General features: G+C 36.7%; 1 protein-coding gene across 2 annotated transcripts in view; it reads right to left on the reverse strand.

The window, feature by feature from the left end:
* Nucleotides 1–23,937, reverse strand: part of RAB6A (RAB6A, member RAS oncogene family) — a 90,509-nt gene that overhangs the window by 21,023 nt on the left and 45,549 nt on the right. The window contains exons 3-6 of one of the 2 annotated variants that reach the window (XM_061380790.1): nt 13,380–13,433; nt 11,710–11,815; nt 9,827–9,938; nt 1,719–1,812 (exon numbers count right to left, since the gene is read on the reverse strand). In XM_061380790.1, the coding sequence (XP_061236774.1) occupies nt 1,719–1,812; nt 9,827–9,938; nt 11,710–11,815; nt 13,380–13,433 (366 nt within the window). Of the gene's footprint in view, nt 1–1,718; nt 1,813–9,826; nt 9,939–11,709; nt 11,816–11,881; nt 11,988–13,379; nt 13,434–23,937 lie in introns of both variants that reach the window. The other variant, XM_061380791.1, reaches the window with a different exon arrangement.

Consider the following 23,937-nt stretch of genomic DNA (forward strand, 5'->3'; position numbering starts at 1 on the left):
TCTTCATTTTCAATGGCTATCAATATCTGTCTGTACGGGTCAGGCTTTTAGAAAAAATTGCATGGCAAGTGATGAAAATGTTCTAAAGCTGAATTATGCTGATGGTTGCACAATGATGTAAATTCACCGAAAATAACTGAATCCTACACTTAAAACAAGTGAATTTTGTGGTACACAAATTATACCTCAAGAAAGCTGTTACTAAACCTATGAGATTACTTAAGGTTGGGACTAGGGGACCACAGCAACCCCTTCTTTAGACATTAACCCAGATCCAAAGATGTCTTGGAGAAGTCCATATTCTAATATATAAGCAACTATTTCACATTCTTATCAAAACATCCGTAATACAGAAAGGTAGATGAAGCTACCCACTTCTTTGTCTTAATACAGTAACATATGATAATATTACGGCAACTTTTATTACTCAAACTGTTTAATAAATTCCTTATATACTTGCAGGCTCTGAGAATATATAATTTTGATGGGAAAGCAATTTTAGTACAATGTGGTAAGTTCTGTAACAGGGGTTTCACAGGGGTCAAGGATCTGTGAAAGCACACATGAGAGTCATTTATCATTAAGTGATAATACCTGGAGGTATGGTGGAGAATGGGCTTCCCTGGTGGCTCAGATGGTAAAGAATCCACCTGAAATGGGGGACCTGGGTTCGATCCCTGGGTTGGGAAGATCCCCTGGAGGAGGAGATGGCACCCACTCCAGTATTCTTGCCTGGAGAATCCCCATAGACAGAGGAGCCTGGTAAGCTACAGTCCATTGGGTCACAAAGAGTCAGACACAATCAAGCAACTAAGCACAGAACAGCACGGTGGAGAATGTAAGAGAAAATACCTCTAAATAGCTGACATCTAAACTGAAACTTAAAAATATGGGTAGGTATCCGTCAGGAAAGAAGAAAATGAGTATTCTAAGTAAAGAGAACACAGCATGAATGCAGATATGGAGCCATGAAACAGTATACTATGAGGACGAAATTAGTGACAATTCAGTATTACTTACAATGAGAATTTTTCATAAAGCTCTACTTACTCAGTTTCAAGGATTTAATTTTACCCCTTTACTGATAACATACGATTTAAAAAATAATTTATTGGGAGGTAAAGCCTATAAATCTGGGACAGTACTCTATATGATATGTAGACGTGAAGAATTAAGCAGGTAAGTTTTTGGTTACCCCTATCTTTAAGGTAACAACTTGATAAAGTGAGGTCTCCCTATATTTTCCTGCTCTCCAAAACAAGAATAAACACTGTTATAAACACTGTTAATACCAGCAGTTATTAAGGATAAAATAATCAGAATGTATTTTTATAACAAGCAAAATACCAACCCTGAAAGCAAATACTTGTTTTATCATAATCTTCTCATCAAACACTAAAATGAAGAAAATTCACCTTAAAGTAGGGATGCAGTTAGAGTATGGCAGGTTTACAACCCAGCAATCATTTTCTAATCATAATGAAATACTCGTTCTATGAACAATCTGAAAAGTTTGACAAGTCTCTTCTCTCTTTTTCCCAAACTATGCCACATTTAGATTTTTCACTGTTCACTGTAGTTATGTTGCTAATTCATGAGGCTTGCTACTGTCAACTGGAAGAAAATCTTACACTAGAGAATAGAAAACTAATACAATTATTTTAAAATATATTTTTTCAATTTGATAACTTTAACCCACTCATTCTCAAATAACTTACCTGCTTTACATTGTATCCTGCTTTTGCACTAGTTTCAATAAACATAACATTCAGCTCTTTGGCTTTCCTCTCTCCTTCCTCGATTGACACTTGCCTGTAGAAAAATAAAAAAAACAAATTCACCTTTTTGAAAGATGATGATATGAAGATTATAAACAAGGTTCTGAACTTCTCTTAATATGGTGCTGGTTATACAGGTAAGACTAGTTTGAGTAAAAAAACTGCAATATACTTAAAATTTGTGCACTTCTTAAGTCAGAAAGACAAATACCATATGATATCACTTATATATAGGATCTAAAATATGATATAAATGAAACAGACTCACAAACATAAAGAACAAACCTGTGGCTGCTGAGGAAGGGAGGGATGGAGTGAAGTTTGGGGTTAGCAGATTCAAAGTATACAGAGTGGATAAACAAGAACCAGAGGTGTATAGCATAGGGACTTATATTTAATATTTTATGATAAACCATAATGGAAAAGAATATATAAAAAAGAATGCATACATAACTGAATCACTTTGTTATACAGCAGAAATTAGTACAACATTATAAATCAACTACACTTAAAATCTGTGCACTTCCGTATTTTCACCCAACTAAACATTTTTTAAGGGCATTTTTTTAAATGATTTGCTTTTACCTGCTGAGCTCACTTTTATTTTTTAAATTTTAAAAACTTTAATAGCTTAATGGGTTGGCCAAAAAGTTCGTTTGGGTCTCCTGTAACAGTCTACAAAAAAACCCAAACAAACTTTTTGGCCAACCCAATATTTTAATATCAGATTATAAAAATTTAGTTTTGTGATTAAAATTTTTTAATGTAAAACAATTTTTAATGGATAGACATTTATCTATTTTAACCAGTCTCAAAGTATTAAAAATGTATGTTGCTTTCAAATTTTACACTACTGTGAAAATGTTGCTATGGACATCTTTGTGCTTTGAGCACTTTGGATCATTTCTTTAGGTTGGATTTTGTGGATTTCTATAACTGGAACAAGTGAGTTAAAGTCACATATGTTAAAGTTTCTTGATACACAGTATTAATGCTTCTTTTACAGGGAAGCTTCTCAAGATGTCAGCTCTTCAAGAGCAGTATTCTCTCATTTATCTTGGTGTTCCTTGTGCCCAGCAATCATATAGGTGTTTAATGAATAAGCAACTATTCTAATTAAATGGATCTAAGATGACACCACCCTTATGGCAGAAAGTGAAGAGGAACCAAAAAGCCTCTTGATGAAAGTCAAAGAGGAGAGTGAAAAAGTTGGCTTAAAGCTCAACATTCAGAAAACTAAGATCATGGCATCCGGTCGCACGACTTCATAGGAAATAGATGGGGAAACAGTGGAAACAGTGTCAGACTATTTTTGGGGGCTTCAAAATCACTGCAGATGGTGATTGCAGCCATGAAATTAAAAGACGCTTACTCCTTGGAAGGAAAGTTATGACCAACCTAGATAGCATATTCAAAAGCAGAGCTATTACTTTGCCAACAAAGGTCCATCTAGTCAAGGCTATGGTTTTTCCAGAGGCCATATATGGATGTGAGAGTTGGACCGTGAAGAAAGCTGAGCACCGAAGAATTGATGCTTCTGAACTGTGGTGTTGGAGAAGACTCTTGAGAGTCCCTTGGACTGCAAGGAGATCCAACCAGTCCATTCTAAAGGAGATCAGTCCTGGGTGTTCATTGGAAGGACTGATGCTAAAGCTGAAAGTCCAATATTTTGGCCACCTCATGCAAAATGCTGACTCATTGGAAAAGACCGTGATGCTGGAAGGGATTGGGGGCAGGAGGAGGAGGGGACGACAGAGGATGAGATGGCTGGATGGCATCACCGACTCAATGGACATGAGTTTGAGTGAACTCCGGGAGTTGGTGATGGATAGGGAGGCCTGGTGCACTGCGAATCATGGGGTGGCAAAGAGTCAGACACGACTGAGCGACTGAACTGAACTGAACTGAAACTATCAGCTGATAAATCTTACTTCTTACAAAACAGAAAACCAAAGCAATGTAAGAGAATTTCTACAAGCTCACACCACATCTATCCTACAATCTACTTGTGTGTGTGCCTCATAGTCTACCTCTAGACCCACGACTGTGGAAGAACTGTCCTTATTCCTCAAACTTATACCAATGTACTAGATTCCGCTCTCTTCTGGTCTACAAGAAGATACTATTCTACAATTTCTCCACCTTCTAAGAGCAAAATCATTCTTTATATATAATACTTCAACTGCTAATGCTTTATTCTATCTGCTTGTTATATCCACTCATTCTCTATGTATTCAAGTATAAATTTTTTAAAATATGTTTTTTTAACCATTTGAAAGTAAGCTGACAATCAGCAGCAGAACTTTAAACACTTCAGCACTATGGGTTTCTGAAAAACAATGATTTCAGATGCCCTAAAACTTACTCATTGGACCTTGTCTCTATCTACAATTACTGCCTTGGAGATCCTATGCAGTCTCATGGCTTTAAATATCATCTATATGCTGATGACTCTCAACTTATATATCTAGCTTGGACTGCTGCTCTGAATTGCATGCTCACAGCCAACTGCCTACCTGACCTCTAATTATTAGGATAGCTAATAGCCTTTCTACACTTAAAATGACCAAAAGCTGAAGTCATGATATTCCCTCCGAAACTGTTCCTTGATGCAGTCTCTCCTGTCTCAGTTAATGACGGTTTCTCAGGCCAAAAATCTAGGGGTCATTCTTGATGACTCCTTCCCCAACATAATATATTCCATCCATCAGTATATATTCTATCTATCACATCAGTATATCCTGTCAGTTCTATCTTCAAAATATCTAAATTTGACTACTGATCACCGCACAAGTTACCACTATCCTGGTCCAAGTCATCATTATTTCTTGCTTGGAATCAAGTCTAGTTTATCCTCCTCTCTTCTCCCCTTATGCATTTTCAACAGAGCAAACAGTGACCTATGAGAAGCTACTCCTCTGCTTAAACCCTCCAATCTCATTCAGAAAGTTTTTACTTTGTGCTACATGATCTGGCCTTCACTATCTTTCATTTTATTTTAATTTCATTTCATTTCCATATTGCTCTTTCCATCATTCTCTTTATCAGTTATATAGGATTCCTTGCTGTCTCTCAAATAAGTGTATTCCCGACTCAGTAATTTTGTATTTTCTGAGTCATCTGCCTAGGACCTTTTCTTCCTCAACATACTGGTATAGTTAACTCCCTCACTTCCTTAGCTTCTTTACTCAAAAGTCACCAATCATCTTCTCAGGGAGCTTTTCCACTGCTATCCCATCTAATATTACAAACTTGTCCTTAACATTTCATATTCCTTTTCCCTGCTTTATTTTCAACCTTAGCATATATCACTATAAAACATGCTATTTTTTTTATTTACTTATTGCCTGGTTTATTCACTGGAATAAAATCTCCTTGAAGATTTTAGTTCACTATCCTAAGAGTAGCATCCTCTGAAATATGCATGATACTCAATAAATATCTCCTGAATCAATGATTATTAGTCCATAAACCCTACATGTGAAGGATTCCAGGTAGAAATTCTAACTAGTTGTAGAACTATAAGTCACCTCAATAAAATGGTTCAAAGTTAGCTATACCAAGGTTCACAACAGTGGTTTGGATTTGTCAGAAGCACCTAGAAAGACTGAGACTTCCTAGGTTGCACGAGTGGTAAAGAACCTGCCTGCTAATGCAGGAGACAAAGAGACACAGGTTTGATCCCTGGGTGAGGAAGATCCCCAGCAGGAGGCCATCCATGGCAACCCATTCCAGTGTTCTTGTCTGGAGAATCCCCATGGACAAAGGAACCTGGCAGGTTACAGTCCACTGGGTCCCACAGAGTCAGACATGACTGAAACAACTTAGCATGCACATACCTAGAAAGATTAATTAAAACATAGATTCAAGGAACCTACTCTGGATTAACTGAATCTGGAAGGAGGCTCAAAAACATCAAAAAATTTAAAGTTGACCACAATCCTCTATAGCCAGAATCTTAAAAGAGGGTCTAATATACCATGTTTACCAAGTGATTCTCAGGTTTGAAACATCTGTGAAGCACTGGGCTACACAGGACAAAAAGAATACTGAGCATCTAGGTGCTAAGACACTATAACAGATATATTCTGGTCTTTCCTCTCAGTTTTCATGAAAAAACTAATTGTCAAAGAAAGTAGAAAAGCATTTAACTTTAAATTGCTGTTATTAAAACTTTTTTTATCTGATTACAACAGTAATTTTTAAAAGACCAATACAATAAACTCCTATATAATCCCACTCTCTTCCCAAAAAATACTAGTTAAATTTCATTTATTCTTACACAGATTTGTTCTAGGCCACAGAACCATCTCATTTATTTACTTGTTTTAAAGACAAAGGATTCAGGTATATGCAACGATCAAGGGTTTTTAAGCTTCATGTGTAAGCCAGCAATAAATTCCTCTTTTTTCCTTTTTTACTGACTCAAAGAATTTCACTTATATTAATAAAATACTACTACTACTACCAGTCATTTAGACTGATTTTAATTCTTTAATATTACAAATAATGGTACAATAATAACTCCTCTATGTTCATCTTTTCAAATTTCTGTGGGTATATCTATGGAGTAAGTTATTGGAAGTAGATTTCAGTCAAAAAGTATTTTAAATACTGATGTTAAACTGTTTCTGCTAAAAATTGTATTAGTTACATTTTCAGTGTATGAGAGTTCTTATTTATTCAGACGATTGATGATACAGTGCATTATCAATCTTTTGAATAATGGCCAATCTAAAAGCATCACTACGAACAAAGCTAGTGGAGGTGATGGAATTCCAGTTGAGCTATTTCAAATTTTGAAAGATGATGTTGTGAAAGTGCTGCACTCAATATGCAGGCAATTTTGGAAAACTCAGCAGGGGCCACAGGACAGGAAAAGGTCCATTTTCATTCCAATCCCAAAGAAAGGCAATGCCAAAGAATGCTCAAACTACCGCACAATTGCACTCATCTCACATGCTAGTAAACTAATGCTCAAAATTCTCCAAGCCAGGCCTCAGCAATATGTGAACCGTGAACTTCCTGATGTTCAAGCTGGTTTTAGAAAAGGCAGAGGAACCAGAGATCAAATTGCCAACATCCGCTGGATCATGGAAAAAGCAAGAGAGTTCCAGAAAAACATCTATTTCTGCTTTATTGACTATGCCAAAGCCTTTGACTGTGTGGATCACAATAAACTGTGGAAAATTCTTAAAGAGATGGGAATACCAGACCACCTGACCTGCCTCCTGAGAAACCTGTATGCAGGTCAGGAAGCAACAGTTAGAACTGGACATGGAACAACAGACTGGTTCCAAATAGGAAAAGGAGTATGTCAAGACTATATATTGTCACCCTGCTTATTAACCTATATGCAAAGTACATCATAAGAAACGCTTATGGCAGAAAGTGAAGAGGAACTAAAAAGCCTCTTGATGAAAGTGAAAGTGGAGAGTGAAAAAGTTGGCTTAAAGCTCAACATTCAGAAAACTAAGATCATGGCGTCCGGTCTCATCATTCCATGGGAAATAGATGGGGAAACAGTGGAAACAGTGTCAGATTTTATTTTGGGGGGCTGCAAAATCACTGCAGATGGTGACTGCAGCCATGAAATTAAAAGACGCTTACTCCTTGGAAGGAAAGTTATGACCAACCTAGATAGCATATTGAAAAGCAGAGACATTCTTTGCCAGCAAAGGTCTGTCTAGTCAAGACTATGGTTTTTCCAGAGATCATGTATGGATGTGAGAGTTGAACTGTGAAGAAAGCTGAGTGCCGAAGAACTGATGCTTTTGAACTGTGGAGTTGGAGAAGACTCTTGAGAGTCCCTTGGACTGCAAGGAGATCCAACCAGTCCATCCTAAAGGAGATCAGTCCTGGGTGTTCACTGGAAGGACTGATGCTGAAGCTGAAACTCCAGTACTTTGGCCACCTCATGTGAAGAGTTGACTCATTGGAAAAGGCTCTGATGCTGGGAGGGATTGGGGGCAGGAGAAGAGGATGACAGAGGATGAGATGGCTGGATGGCATCACTGACTCGATGGACGTGAGTCTGAGTGAACTCTGGGAGTTGGTGATGGACAGGGAGTCCTGGCGTGCTGCGATTCATGGGGTCGCAAAGAGTCAGACACAACTGAGCAACTGAACTGAACTGACTGAATAGGTGAATACAATTTTTATATTTATGTATTCAAACTTATCAATCTTTCCCTTTAAGGCATTAGGATTCCATGTTATGCTTATGAAAAGCCACCTAGTACCAAAGATTTTCTTTTAATGCTGTAAAAATTTTTTTTTAATTTTTTTCCTCATTTAAAAATTATTTTATTGGGAATTTCAGATTAACAGATACACACTGTATGTAAAACAGATAAACACCAAGGACCTACTGCATGGCACAGGAAACTATATTCAGTATCTTATAATAACCTATAATGGAAAAGAATCTAAAAAAGGATAAATACATATATATGTATTAATATAACTGAGCCATTATTTTTTCTGAATCATTTTGCTATATACTTGAAACACTATAAATCAACTATACTTCATTGGAAAAACAAGGCAACTGTTACATTAATAAATAGATGAAGTAATAAATAATAATAAAAATAGATGAAAAAACAAAATTATTTTAATGGAATGATAAGACTCCGATTCTTTTGTTTTTTTTTAATTAAATTTTTTTAAGACTCTAATTCTTTTAAATGTGAAAGCTAATAGGCAATAGTCTGGCAAAAATTACTGAGAAAGAAGTTCTAAAGCAATGGACAAATATTATCTTAAAGAAAAGTTACTATAAACATAATTTAGATACCTTTCTATATATCTGTATACTCAACTATTATGCAGTAAAAGAACAGACTCTTGTATGCATCCTTTTAGATAACTCTAGCTATAAAGAGAAACAAATATATATATTATCTTTCTTTTAATAGTGAAGGTATCCTGGGACTCTCCACTATAAGAATATATATATATATAAGATCTTCAAATTCTCATAGTGAAGATAAATAATGAAAATTTATATAATAGCATTGAAGTCCAAAAAATGATTTTCATAAAGAAAAGATGAAGTCATATGCTGAATTTACTTTTAAATAAAGAAAGACTTTCTTGCCAATTCCAAATGAGGTACTGTGAGCAGAAACAGGCTTTACATTTCATAAGTCTTTGAACATACTGTATTTCTTTATAACTTTTAAATTAACAGCAAAAGTTCATTACTGGAATTTCAATATCCAACTAATGAATAAACAGTAAAAACCTCAAATATTAAATTGTCAAGATTACTTAAAGCAGAAGGACTATCTAGTAGATCACTGAGGAATGCTAAAGGCAGATATTCAAGCCATGGGTTCTACAGTGAATGTTAATACATTTTGCATCCTGTGACTTGAATATGTCTTTGCTCATTTGACTAAGGTATCACAATCAAGCTATTCAGTTCAACCTCACAGTTTGGCTCAACCATACAATTAAAAAAAGAAAAGAAAAAAACTACACTACTGAATTATAATGAATATTTATAAGGCTAGCAAAAGAGTGTGCATTTAATCATTATGAATACTTTTTTAAAGATAGGATTTTGTTTTTAAAAATATTTTGTTCTCTAACAGAATACTGCTTTTATTTATTAATATGAGGCCTAAAAAATACAAAATAGCTATCAGCTTCATGTGTAAACAATCTTGCACGAGTTATTTATATATGGGTTTACACACAAAAATAATTATTTTAAGGACTGAGTTTAATGTGTGTTTTTTTTTTTTTTTGGGCACACTGCGGGGGGTTTGTGGGATCTTAGTTTCCCAATGAGAGATTGAACCCATGTCCCTTGGCAGTGAAAGCACAGAATTCTAACCACTGGACTATTAGGGAGTTTCCAGGACTGAGTTTACCTATTTCAGGTTCTTACACTAAAGAAAAGGGATGGGGGCATAAGATTAAGGATTAAACAAGTCTCCTTTTAAAACTAACAAAAATAATAGGATTCACTAACAAAAATAATAGGCTACTTAACAAAGAAATCAAACATTCCATATACATATGAAATCATTCCATACCTCTTGTCCGCAAGATCTGTTTTATTTCCTACTAGCATGATGATAACATCACTTCCTCTTTCTGTTCTGACATCATCAATCCATTTTGTAGTTTGCTGGAAGGAGTTAACATCTGGTATATAGGAAGGTGGACAGAGATTAGTGTTATTGCAAGTAACCTCCCAAGTGAAGGACCAAAAAAGGAAAAAAAAAAAGCACTTGAAGTTGGAAGGAGGTTGGCACATTAGAACCCACCTTTAATGTGCCTGCAACATAACTCCATTTTATCTGAGTACAAGTATCAGTTATCTAAACAAATCACAAGAATAAAATCCACAAGGTAACTTTTATAATAGTTTAAAATTTTTGTACATGACCAGATGAGTATACTATATGTAACTGAAAAAAAATATTTAAACGATGAAAGGATAGCTATGGCAGATAAGATGGTGTCATGTTGCCACAATGCTCTTTTGATTACTTACACATACCAAACGTGACAAAGAAAGCATCTCCAAAAGTACGTCAGCCAGTAAGTCCCAACACATCCACAAAATTTGTAAAGCCTTTCAATAGCTTTCAACACCACTCTGTTTGCATTGCTTATTCAGTTTGTGATCACTTTAACTTGGAGTTTATTAGTTTAATGTACCAGAATCACTTAAAACAAAACCCATCTTTTCCAGCCCTGGATTCTGAGTACTTCAATAATTCTTAAAGCAGCTAAAGAAAACAATTTGCTAATATTTTAACCGCATGTGCACAAATTTCAAAGAATACACCTGGTTTTACTTGATTTGGTTAAAGTAAGCACAAACATTTTAAAGCTGCAAAACTTGTGACAGCACAATAATGAACATACATTTTTAAAACAGGTAGCAACCCAAAGAAAAGCTTCAAGAAAAGAAGGACTGCATTTGGCACCTAACCAAAATAAAAAGTTTCTGAATGCAAACCTCTAACTTATAATTCTGCCACTGTAATTATTCTTAAGTAAATATGATTTCTGTTTGAGCAAATTTGTAAAAATGTATGCTAATATTATAGTTTATGTTTTTAAAGAAGTCCAAGATGTGGTACTATCCTGGTTTTCCTATAAAATATGGAGCACTATATGGAATGATACTTAATATTGCCTAATATATCATAAACCAATTTACAAAGACAATTTTAATCAGATAGCATTTCCCTGGCAGTCATCAAGGCTCTATTCAAAATTTACAGTCACTTAAAATGCCAAAGGCATTGTTATTCAGTCTTGAGGGAAAAGAAAAAGGAAGACCATCACTTGTTTTAGTCTCCCATTTAAATGTTTTTCTTGGAGAGAAATGAAAAGTGTCACTTGTTAGCAACAAAGTAAATGAACTAGTCAGAGAATCCAGATTTCACTCAAATGAAAATGATTAACAAAAATTAAGTTTTCTCTGCTCTTCCTCTATATAGAGGATGGCTAGAAGGTGAAAGCAGAGAAAAGCTGGTTAGCAGAAGCTTTTAACAGCCTCAGTGGAAGCCTTGAAGGATTTGGAAAACTTGGCAAGAGACATAAATGCAGATTATTTTAAAGAAATCTGAAATAAAATTAAATAAAAAAGGAAACACTCTTCCAACCATAATTATGGTGTAGCTTAGGGATAACAGGATAACTAAGAAAGCCTTGGAGAGGGTTCATAATTAGACCCAAATGAAAATTTCTGGGGCAAAAAACCCTGGCATAGTAGAAATAAGATATATTGGTACAAACAATGAAGCAAATACTCTGACCTAGATGGTGTGTGATAAGGTCTGGTATGATAAAACTCAATTTTACATGCCGGTATAGAAAACAAGCACAAAACAAGAACATGCATGCAACTAAGCTAAAGGTTGAAAGAAGATTAGAAATGCGTAATTCCCCCCCCACTCACTTGTGATATCATAAACAACAACTGCCACAGTGGAGTCACGAATGTAGCTAGGAATCAAGCTCCTGAACCGCTCTTGACCTGCTGTGTCCCATAATTGCAATCGTACCTAACAATAAAATCAGTCAAACAAGCAAGAAAAATAAGAAAGGTCAACCCGTTGCAAAATACCTACTTGTGATATCGTAAACTACTACAGCTGCAGCAGAATCACGGATGTAACTGGGAATGAGGCTACGGAAACGTTCCTGACCCGCAGTATCCCACAGCTGCAGCCTGATCTGTGGGATGGGAAAAAATAAATAAAAAAAAAAAAACAAAACAAAAAAAACAAACTCATACTAAAAAGAAAAAAGAAATAATGTTTTTAAAGGGAGGAGGGTGGCAAGGAGGTAAAAAGGAAACTCATGCAAAAGGTGGCAGGGATGTGAGGAATGAAAACAACATAAAATTCCTTTCCTTTTTCAAAAGGGAGTAATATTTAAAATTTGCTTGCTCTGAAGGTACATAACTCAAAAAAATACAAAAATAAAAAACAGCAATAGCAAAGATTTCACAGGACGAGAAGTACAGCTTCCTTTTTATCCCCGCTCTCTACAACCTCTCTTTGAATCCTATACCTTCCGGACAGCACAAGCAGACTGCTCATGTTCAAATAGTGAAAATAAAAGAGAAAAACAAAGGTAAATGTCAATGATCAGCCCCTCTCAAATGAAAATAAAATGTCTCTTTTCTCTACTGGATACAGAACACTTTGAAATTGGATCTCTGACAATTGTGCTTGTTCTCCCACACATTTATTTCTAGAACATTATATATAATCTAGCAAAAAGGAGAAATATCTTATTGCAACCCTACTTAAACGTGTCTTTACTTTCTTATTCACATCTACATTCCAGGAAGAAAAGCCTGAAAATAAGCATTAAGTTCTTTTACCATCATAAAGCAGTTTCTGTTTTCAAATTTTAAGAAATGAAATGCTATATATTAAAACATAAAGGAGAACATCCAAAAGAAAAAGACTTACAAACTTAAAGAAATGTCATTAGAGATAATGCTTTTTGGGTACAGGTCCCAAAATAATGCATTTAAGAGAGTTACTGTTTAGGTGACAAGAATCTCTTCAAAGGACAGCAGGCTAGAATACAGAATTTATATCGCACTTAAAGGGAGCAGTCCAAAAGATGGAAGACAAAAATCTAACCAGGAGATACATATTACTTTTGTCTATTCACAGTCATTTTGGTATATACCATATTCCAACAAAGCCTGGAAGTTCACAAACTGTGTGATATTCAAATAAAATGTTTGAATGGTTCAGCGTGGTACACAAAAGGTCTTTAGCAGCTCTAATTTCTTCATGAAAATATTCTTATCTCAATGCTATTTGTTATAATATTCCAAGTCAAGACAACATATTTTGTTTAACAAGCCTAGGGCTATCAGAGTATTACAAATAATGACTTTCTCTCCCCTTTGGAGTCTACTTGAGGATAAAAAATTCAAAGTGCTAAGTACTATTCATTCTATAATAACAGTTTTTCTCAAGGCCTGTACACCAACTTTGGCAACTTTGCTAAGTACTCTTATGGCAACAATCACTGATTACATTTTAAGCATAATATTCTGTCCTGCAGCGTTGCAGCAAATTGCACACTGAAAACATTACTCACTGTTCGATCCTCCAAGTACATCGTTTTTGATAAAAAGTCAATACCAATTGTTGCCTATAAAACAAAACAAAACAAAGAAGTTAAAAATAGTAATAATTAATGACAGCAATTTAGAGTTCAAGTGGGCATTATGATTGTAGAAAAAATAATGAATATATAAATTATTATAGCCAAATAATAAATGAACAAAATTTTCAGTGATAATGGCTTTTACCTATTGAGCACTTGCTGTACATTAGAGATTCTTTTAGGCCCTTTACATGATCATCTGTAATCCTAATACATCCCTACAAAGTAGCTACCAGCATCATTATTTTTCTCATTTTATACAAAACAATATTAGGGTTTGGAGAAGTTATGCAACTTGTCTAAGAACACACAACTTCTGCTGTGGAGTTGGGAGTAAAATTGTATCTCTAATACATAATTCTATATTCACTTTATATATATATATACTTAAAAAATCTATCTTTATATATATAATTTATAATTTCATGTATCATATATAGTTCATGTTATACATTTTATATACACTTTATACATATACTTGTGGTAAAATACACAACTGCGCTTTTAAAAAGTCTTTCAAAAAATGGTTAAGAGGGTTAAAGAGTAGTTTTTGGTTCACAGCAAAACTGAGCGAAGGTTCAGAGATTCCCTTTTGCCCCTGCCCTCACATACGCAGAGCATCCCTATTATCAACATCCCCCAGCAGAGTGGTACTACTTTTGTTACGAATGATGAACTTAACACTGACAGTGATGTAATTCTTTAAAGACAAGCTTTGTTTTCAAACTGTGGTAAAACAAATACAGGCTTGCCTGGAGGCTCAGCAGTAAAGAATCTGCCTACCACTGCAGGAGATGAGGGTTTGATTCCTGGGTCAGCAAGGTTCCCTGGAGAAGGAAAACTCACTCCAGTATGTCCCAGTGTGGGACTGGGAAATCCCATAGACAGGGGGGATCTTGTGGCCTATAGTCCATGGGTTTGCAAAGAGTTGGACACTATTTAGCAACCAAGCAACAATAAAAATATACATACCATAAAATATGATATTTTAACTATTTTAAGTATATAAGCAATGGCATTAATTACATTCACAACTGTATAACTGTAATATTTACAAAAGTTTTTCACCACCCCAAAATTTTGTACCCATTCAGTTCAGTTCAGTGGCTCAGTTGTGTCCGACTCTTTGCGACCCCATGAATCACAGCACGCCAGGACTCCCTGTCCATCACCAACTCTTGGAGTTCACTCAAACTCATGTCCATCAAGTCGGTGATGCCATCCAGCCATCTCATCCTCTGTCATCCCCTTTTCCTCCTGCTTCCAATCCCTCCCAGCATCAGAGTCTTTTCCAACAAGTCAACTCTTCTCATGAGGTGGCCAAAGTATTGGAGTTTCAGCTTTAGCATCATTCCTTCCAAAGAACACCCAGGACTGATCTCCTTTAGAATGGACTGGTTGGATGTCCTTGCAGTCCAAGAGACTCTCAAGAGTCTTCTCCAACACCACAGTTCAAAAGCATCAATTCTTCGGCACTCAGCCTTCTTCACAGTCCAACTCTCGCATCCATACATGATCTCTGGAAAAACCATAGCCTTGACTAGACGGATCTTTGTTGGCAAAGTAATGTCTCTGCTTTTGAATATGCTATCTAGGTTGGTCATAACTTTCCTTCCAAGGAGTAAGCGTCTTTTAATTTCATGGCTGCAGTCACCATCTGCAGTGATTTTGGAGCCCAGAAAGATAAAGTCTGACACTGTTTCCACTGTTTCCCCATCTATTGTAAGCAATACCAAATTACAGTGTATGGATATACCATTTCATTCATCCACTGATGGACATTTTGGCTATTAAGAGTTCCTGTTTTCAACTCTTTTTGGTATAAAACTAGGAATAAAACTGCTGGGCCATATGGTAATTCTTTTTAACTTTGTGAGGAAAGTTTCTACAGCAGTGGCACTATTTTATTTTAATTAATTAATTAATCAGTTAATTTTTCTTTATGGTCATGCTGCATGGCATGTGGGATCTTAGTTCCTGGACCAGGGTTTGAACCCGCATCTCCTGCAATGAAAGTGCAGAGTCTTAACCACTAGATCATCAAGGAAGTTCCCGGCTGCACTATTTTAAATTCCCACTAGCGATATATGGAACAACAGACTGGTTCCAAATCGGAAAAGGAGTACGTCAAGGCTGTATATTGTCACCCTGCTTATTTAACTTATATGCAGAGTACATCATGAGAAACGCTGGGCTGGAAGAAGCACAAGCTGGAATCAAGACTGCCAGGAGAAATATCAATAACCTCAGATATGCATGACACCACCCTTATGGCAGAAAGTGAAGAAGAACTAAAAAGCCTCTTGATGAAAGTGAAAGAGAAGAGTGAAAAGTTGGCTTAAAGCTCAACATTCAGAAAACTAAGATCATGGCATCCAGTACCATCACTTTATGGCAAATAGATGGGGAAACAGTGGAAATGGTGGCTGACTTTATTTTTGGGGGCTCCAAAATCACTGCACATGGTGACTGTAGCCATGAAATTAAAAGACGCTTACTCCTTGGAAGCAAAGTTATGACCAACCTAGACAGCATATTAAAAAGCAGAGACGTTACTTTGCCAACAAAGGTCTGTCTAGTCAAGGCTATGGTTTTTCTAGTAGTCATGTTATGGATGTGAGAGTTGGACTATAAAGAAAGCTGAGCACAGAAGAATTGATGCTTTTGAACTGTGGTGTTGGGGAAGACGCTTGGGAGTCCCTTGGACTGCAAGGAGATCCAATCAGTCCATCCTAAAGGAGATCAGTCCTGGGTGTTCATTGGAAGGACTGATGTTGAAGCTGAAACTCCAATATTATGGCCATCTGATGCGAAGAGGCTGACTCACTGGAAAAGATCCTTATGTTGGGAAAGATTGAAGGCAGGAGGAAAAGGGAATGAGAGAGGATGAGATGGTTAGATGGCATCACCGTCTCAATGGACATGAGTTTGGGTAAACTCCGATAGTTGGTGATGGACAGGGAGGCCTGGCGTGCTGTGGTTCATAGGGTCGCAAAGAGTCGGACACGACTGAGCAACTGAACTGAACTGGGTTAGATCCTGGGTCCAGGAAGATTTCACATGTTGCAGAGCAGCTAAGCCTGTGCACGGCAACTACTGAGCCTGTGTGCCACAACTACTGAAGCCTGTGTGTCCTAGAGCGGGCACTCCACAAGAGAAGCCACTGTGTTGAGAAGTCTGTGCACGACACCTCAATGAAGAGCAGCCCCCTTTCTCCACAACTAGAGAAGGCCTGTGCAAAGCAACGAAGACCCAGTGCAGCCAAAAAAATTTTTTTGTCATTTTGTTATTGGTTTGTACAAGTTCCTACATATTCTGGATATTAAATCCTTATCAGGGGGAGGGGAAAAAAAATAAATAAATAAATCCTTATCAGATATATAACTTTCAAATATTTCCCCCTATTCTGTAGGTTGGGCCTGGTGTCTCTGCTGAAAATCAATTGTGTGTGTGCTCACATACATACATACATATATATATAGATATGGATATATATATATATATATATATATGGATTCTCTATCCTATTCCATGGGGCTTTCCAGGTGATGCTAGTAGTAAAGACTCTGCCTACCAATGCAGGATACATAAGAGACACAGGTTTGATCCCTGGGTCAGGAACATCCCCTGGAGAAGGAAATGGCAAGCCATTCCAGTATGCTTGCCAGGAGAATCCCATGGACAGAGGAGCCTGGTGGGCTACAGTCCGTGGGGTCGCAAAGAGTCGGACACGACTGATCCTACTCCATTGTGTCTATATGCCATTACCACATTGTTTTAACTACTGTAGCTTTGTAGGAAATTCCCAAATTGGGAACTGTGAGTCCTCCAACTTTTTCATATGTTTCAGTAATGTCTTGGCTATTGCAAATTATGATTAATCTCTTCATATCTACAAAAAAAGGCATGGGGATTTTGAAAAGGATTGCAATGAATTTGCAGCTTGATTTGAGTAGTTAGTATTGACATCTTTTTTTCCAAAGAGATTCATTTTATTTTATATTTATTTATTTTTTGGCTGTGCTGGGTCTTCACTGCTACACAGTCTTTTCTCTAGTTGCAGAGAGTGGGGGCTACTCTCTGTTGTGGTGCATGAGCTTCTCATTTTGTGGTAGCTTCTCTTGTTGAGGAGCTCAAGCTCTAGGTCATTCGGGCTTCAGTAGTTGCAGTGTGTGGGCTCAGCAATTGTGGTTCCTATCCTATTCCATGGGGCTTTCCAGGTGATGCTAGTAGTAAAGACTCTGCCTACCAATGCAGGATACATAAGAGACACAGGTTTGATCCCTGGGTCAGGAACATCCCCTGGAGAAGGAAATGGCAAGCCATTCCAGTATGCTTGCCAGGAGAATCCCATGGACAGAGGAGCCTGGTGGGCTACAGCCACAGGCTCAACAGTTGTGGCTCACAGGCTTAGTTGCTCCATGGCATGAGGGATCTTCCAAGACCAGGCATCAAACCCGTGTCTCCTATATTGGCAGGTGGATTCTTAACCACCTGGGATGTCTCTCCATTTAATTAGGTCTTCTTTTATTTTTTTGAGTAGTTTTGTAGGTTTCAATTTCCCACAGACTTATATTTTAAACAACAAAAGCAGCTTCCTCCTTTATCCCAAACTATGTGACTAACATATAACCGAGTACTAATTCTACCTTATGACATTCAACTTGAATGTCATATCCCACTCTTTCATATGGGGATGGGCTTATAAACTTGAATTACTATGCAAGAGAATCTAATTGACAAACCCCAGGGAAGTACAGGAGTGGCATGGCTGCATTTAAGAAATCTGACTAGTAGAACCTCATTTACTCAGTGTGGCAGATGTAGTTAACTACCTACACAAATACCCATCTACTCCTTCTTCCTTACTAACACAATCAAACATTTATTTAAATCCATACTTTTCCCATTTGAAAAACTACATTTTCCAGCCTTCTTTGAACTTTAAATAAATGGGGTTAACTCAGTTGGGAGGTAGATTCTTATTTTTTCCCCCTTTCATCCTTCTTCCTTCCTGAAGTGGATACCAAGGCTGGAATCCAGGAATCATTCAGTAACCATGAGGCAAAATTCAATACGGAAATCATAAATTAGATTAGGTTAGACTTAAAATAGAAGTTTTGGTCCTGGATGACCATGGAGTTGCTGCACTAGCTCTGAAACACACTACCTTTACACATCTTTTACATGAAAAAAAAATTCTCATGTCACTTATCAATGTTATTTTGTGTTTGTTATAAACAGCTGAAAGTAATTTTTAATGGCTATAAATAGAAACAAGTATTTTCACATCTCACAGTCAAGATATAAATGTTTTTACAATTAGTACAAAGTCAGACTTTACAACAGTCCCCCCCTTCCATTATACTATCCAAGTTTTGGGGCATCATTTATATCACTGAACTCATAAAGATCAAAACTAATTTGAAAAATAGCCTGCTGCTGCTCTTTTTTTTTAGTTAATTTTATTTCAAGCTGGGCTACTACAGAAAAGTTGATCAGTTATAAGAATTAAGCCAATAGCAGGAAGAACAGAAATGAGATGGCTGGGAAACTAAGCATTATCAACTATTTCAGCATCTTTAATGCTACTGATGTGGAACTAATTCAAACTTTCATAAAAGACAGATGAGACGTTAGTGCAGTCTTTTGCTCACCTCTTTAGAGAAATGCAAAAAGCAATCATTACAGAAGAAATTAAAAGAGAGAATTCTCTCATGTACCTTAATTTACATTTACGTATTATTTTAAATGTTAACTAATTCATGGATGTTGGGGGGAGTGTCTACTCTGCAAAAAAAAAAAAAAAGAAAAAAATTAAACTACTTTTATAGGAGCTTACAAATCAAGACCGAACAACAGCTTATCCAAATATATCGGTGTCAAGGTGATAACTTCCATTTGTTTATTTTATTTGGATGCTCTTCACTCAGAAAGGTGCTTATTTATCTCAACAGCTAATTTATGAAAGATTGCAGATATAAGTTACAATTCTGTCTGACTTTGTATATAGTGGTTTGTCCCCTATCATGATGCCAGAGAAGCTAGAAACCCATAAACATGATTTTCACATGGGGAATGTATTTTACCCAGTTACAAAAGTAACTTGGTGAAGAAAACAAGTTTTGTTCTGTACAAAGCAATGATAATCAGCTTCCTTCTGTGGTTCAAACACACATAAAGTTCTGTTGCCTGGTTGCTGCCTTCTCAAGCAAGAGAAAATAGAGAAGGAGTTGAAAGACGCAATGACTAAAGAAAGAAAAGAGTGGATAAGTTAAAGAATCTAAAATTAACAGAAATAATTTTTTTTTAAATGAAGAAAGGACCCCAGAAAGAAGATGCTGATACATAATCTGATTTAGAAAAGAATCCCATTTAAAAATATCCTTACATATATGTACATATGTGGGGGAAAAAAATATATATATACATTTTTCCCCTCAATATCTTTCTGCCATATTACATTTCTGTCCATTAGGACAGAAACTAGGTAGAGTCTGTGGATTTTAAAAATGAGTCATTATAACGAGCATAAGATTTTAGTTATATAAGGTGAACAAGTTCAAGAAATTTGCTACAGAACATTGAATATACATGTAGATAACAATACTATATTGTGTACACTTTAAAGTATAATAAAAAGTTAGAATCTCATATAAGTATTCTTACCACAATAAAAAAAAAAAGAACCCCACCCCAAATAAAATGACAACACCTCTGGAAAAGCCAAAAGTCCCGAAAAAAGTCATTAAAAAATTAAATGAAAATTAAAAGACAAATCAAACACTGAGTCAGAAAAACATTCCACTGGGACTTCGCTGGCAGTCCAGTGGTTAAGACTCTGTGATTTCACTGCAAAGAGGCATGGGTCCCATCCCCGTTGGGAAACAAAGATCCTGCATACTTCGAGGGCAAAAAATATAAATAATAATGTTTAATTTAAAAAAGAAAAACAGTCCATCTAGTTAAGGATTTTGGTTTTATTGATAACTAGAATTTTGAATAGAACAACCTAGAGCTTCAACTTATACAGGTTAAGGATATACTTAATCACCACCATCATCTTTCTGGACAAGTTCATTAGTGTCTAAAACCCACTGTTTTAATCTATGCTAATTGTTGATTTGTAACAGTCCTTGGAATAAGAAATCCTCTAAATTCAAAGAAATCTCAAAGGTTACCCTGAGTAATGTAATATTCCTCAAAACAATCTACTCCAATTGTGGGAATCTTTCTTGAGCTTATTTATATTAAGTTGAACCATATAATATAAAACTGCCAATATTCTATTATTTTTGAATGATAAAGATAGCAATTATGTAATATGGTTCAAACTGATACATTTAAAACTACTGGAAAAATTTACAACTGGAAAAAGAAAACAAAACCAAAAAACTGGTGAAAAACTAGAGCAACTTACAAGAATCACTTACAGCCTCTAGCTACAAATGTTTACCAGATTTCTCAGGTTTTTTGGCTTTACTTTGAAATAACTGACTAAATATGGTCAATAAAGGACTCTTCTGGCCAACCAGTTTAGTCTTTTTCAAATAAAATTAATTCAGTGCAAAGGAATCATAAATAGCATGAATTATGAATTATATATAAAGTTTATCTTTTTTGTGAAATAAAATTTCATTTAAACTAAGTTTCAGATATACATTACATATAGCTCAATAATAAATTTCTAGTTATGAGACTAGCTCTTCAATTATTTCAGAAGTCTTTCTGTTGTGTGTATGGTCAGGGCATAAGATAGGGAATCTTAATCCACTGAAGAATTCTTCACCTGATAACTAAGTTGGCAGCTAACTACATATGGTCAATTCTTCATATTCCAAAGTAATACTTAATACACTGTCAAGATAATTTCCCTAGTTAAGGATGTGGGGTACTACATTATCCTAATTCCCCTGTTAAAGTAAGATAATATCTAGGACTGTGCCTAACTCTTATAAAAACTTGTAGCTTACATGGTTAATCAGTGTCTCCTATTAATGCCAAAGTACAGTGGTATTTTGGCTTCAACAACTTTTTAGAAAGAATCAAAATCTTTGCTTATCTGTTAAATGTAACCTCACCCCATCAACATTACCTCCCTTAAAAAATGTCTGCATGAACAAGAGCAATAATCTTAATGAATAAGTAGCAACAGCACTTTAGACACCTAAAGATCTCTTTAATTTCAGACAACTTGGGTATAATGAAATACTTCAGAAAGTAAAAGTACCTGGTTTGAACATTACTGATTTATTCTTTTTAACTTATTCTTTGGTTTTTGTTTTACAATTAAGCTATTTAAAAGATATATATATATATAACTTAGACATACACACACACACACATATATATATATGGTTATATTTATATACATATATATGGTTATATATACAGGGTTAGGGTTATATATATCGGAGAAGGCAATGGCACCCCACTCCAGTACTCTTGCCTGGAGAATCCCACGGATGGAGGAGCTTGGAAGGCTGCAGTCCATGGGGTCACTGAGGGTTGGACATGGCTGAGCGACTTCACTTTCACTTTTCACTTTCACGCATTGGAGAAGGAAATGGCAATCCACTCCAGTGTTCTTGCCTGGAGAATCCCATGGACGGGGGAGCCTGGTGGGCTGCCGTCTATGGGGTCGAACAGAGTCGGACACAACTGAAGTGACTTAGCAGTAGGGTTACATATATATATCAGATCAGATCAGTCGCTCAGTCGTGTCCGACTCTTGGCCACCCCATGAATCGCAGCACGCCAGGCCTCCCTGTCCATCACCAACTCCCGGAGTTCACTCAGACTCACATCCATCGAGTCGGTGATGCCATCCAGCCATCTCATCCTCTGTCGTCCCCTTCTCCTCCTGCCCCCAAATCCCTCCCAGCATCAGAGTCTTTTCCAATGAGTCAACTCTTCGCATGAGGTGGCCAAAGTACTGGAGTTTCAGCTTTAGCATCTTTCCTTCCAAAGAAATCCCAGGGCTGATCTCCTTCAGAATGCACTGGTTGGATCTCCTTGCAGTCCAAGGGACTCTCAAGAGTCTTCTCCAACACCACAGTTCAAAAGCATCAATTCTTCGGCGCTCAGCCTTCTTCACAGTCCAACTCTCACATCCATACATGACCACAGGAAAAACCATAGCCTTGACTAGACAAACCTTTGTTGGCAAAGGAATGTCTCTGCTTTTGAATATGCTATCTTGGTTGGTCATAACTTTCCTTCCAAGGAATAAGCGTCTTTTAATTTCATGGCTGCAGTCACCATCTGTAGTGATTTTGGAGCCCAGAAAAATAAAGCCTGACACTGTTTCCCCATCTATTTCCCATGAAGTGGTGGGACCGGATGCCATGATCTTCGTTTTCTGAATGTTGAGCTTTAAGCCAACGTTTTCACTCTCCACTTTCACTTTCATCAAGAGGCTTTTGAGTTCCTCTTCACTTTCTGCTATAAGGGTGGTGTCATCTGCATATCTGAGGTTATTGATATTTCTCCCGGCAATCTTGATTCCAGCTTGTGCTTCTTCCAGTCTAGCGTTTCTCATGACGTACTCTGCATATAAGTTAAATAAGCAGGGTGACAATATACAGCCTTGACGAACTCCTTTTCCTATTTGGAACCAGTCTGTTGTTCCATGTCCAGTTCTAACTGTTGCTTCCTGACCTGCATACAAATTTCTCAAGAGGCAGATGAGGTGGTCTGGTATTCCCATCTCTTTCAGAATTTTCCACAGTTGATTGTGATCCACACAGTCAAAGGCTTTGGCATAGTCAATAAAGCAGAAATAGATGTTTTTCTGGAACTCTCTTGCTTTTTCCATGATCCAGTGGATGTTGGCAATTTGATCTCTGGTTCCTCTGCCTTTTCTAAAACCAGCTTGAACATCAGGAAGTTGATGGTTCACATATTGCTGAAGCCTGGCTTGGAGAATTTTGAGCATTTCTTTACTAGCATGTGAGATGAGTGCAATTGTGCGGTAGTTTGAGCATTCTTTGGCATTGCCTTTCTTTGGGATTGGAATGAAAACTGACCTTTTCCAGTCCTGTGGCCACTGCTGAGTTTTCCAAATTTGCTGGCATATTGAGTGCAGCACTTTCACAGCATCATCTTTCAGGATCTGGAATAGCTCAACTGGAATTCCATCACCTCCACTAGCTTTGTCCGTAGTGATGCTTTCTAAGGCCCACTTGACTTCCCATTCCAGGATGTCTGGCTCTAGGTCAGTGATCACACCATCGTGATTATCTGGGTCATGAAGATCTTTTTTGTACAGTTATATATATATATAACCAGATATATATGCAACTGAGGGCAGACATCCTTGTCTTGTTCCTGATCTTAGAGAATACATTCAGCCTTCAAACATTAAGTCTGATATTAGCTGCGTGTTTTTCATAGAGATGTTCTTTATCATGTTTGGACACTTCCCTTGTATTTGTAGCTTGCTGAGTATTTATTACTGAGAAGGTAACAGGCAGGAAGGCCAGGGGTC

Source organism: Bos javanicus, chromosome 15 (genome assembly GCF_032452875.1).
Source record: "Bos javanicus breed banteng chromosome 15, ARS-OSU_banteng_1.0, whole genome shotgun sequence".
Taxonomy (NCBI): Eukaryota; Metazoa; Chordata; class Mammalia; order Artiodactyla; family Bovidae; genus Bos; species Bos javanicus.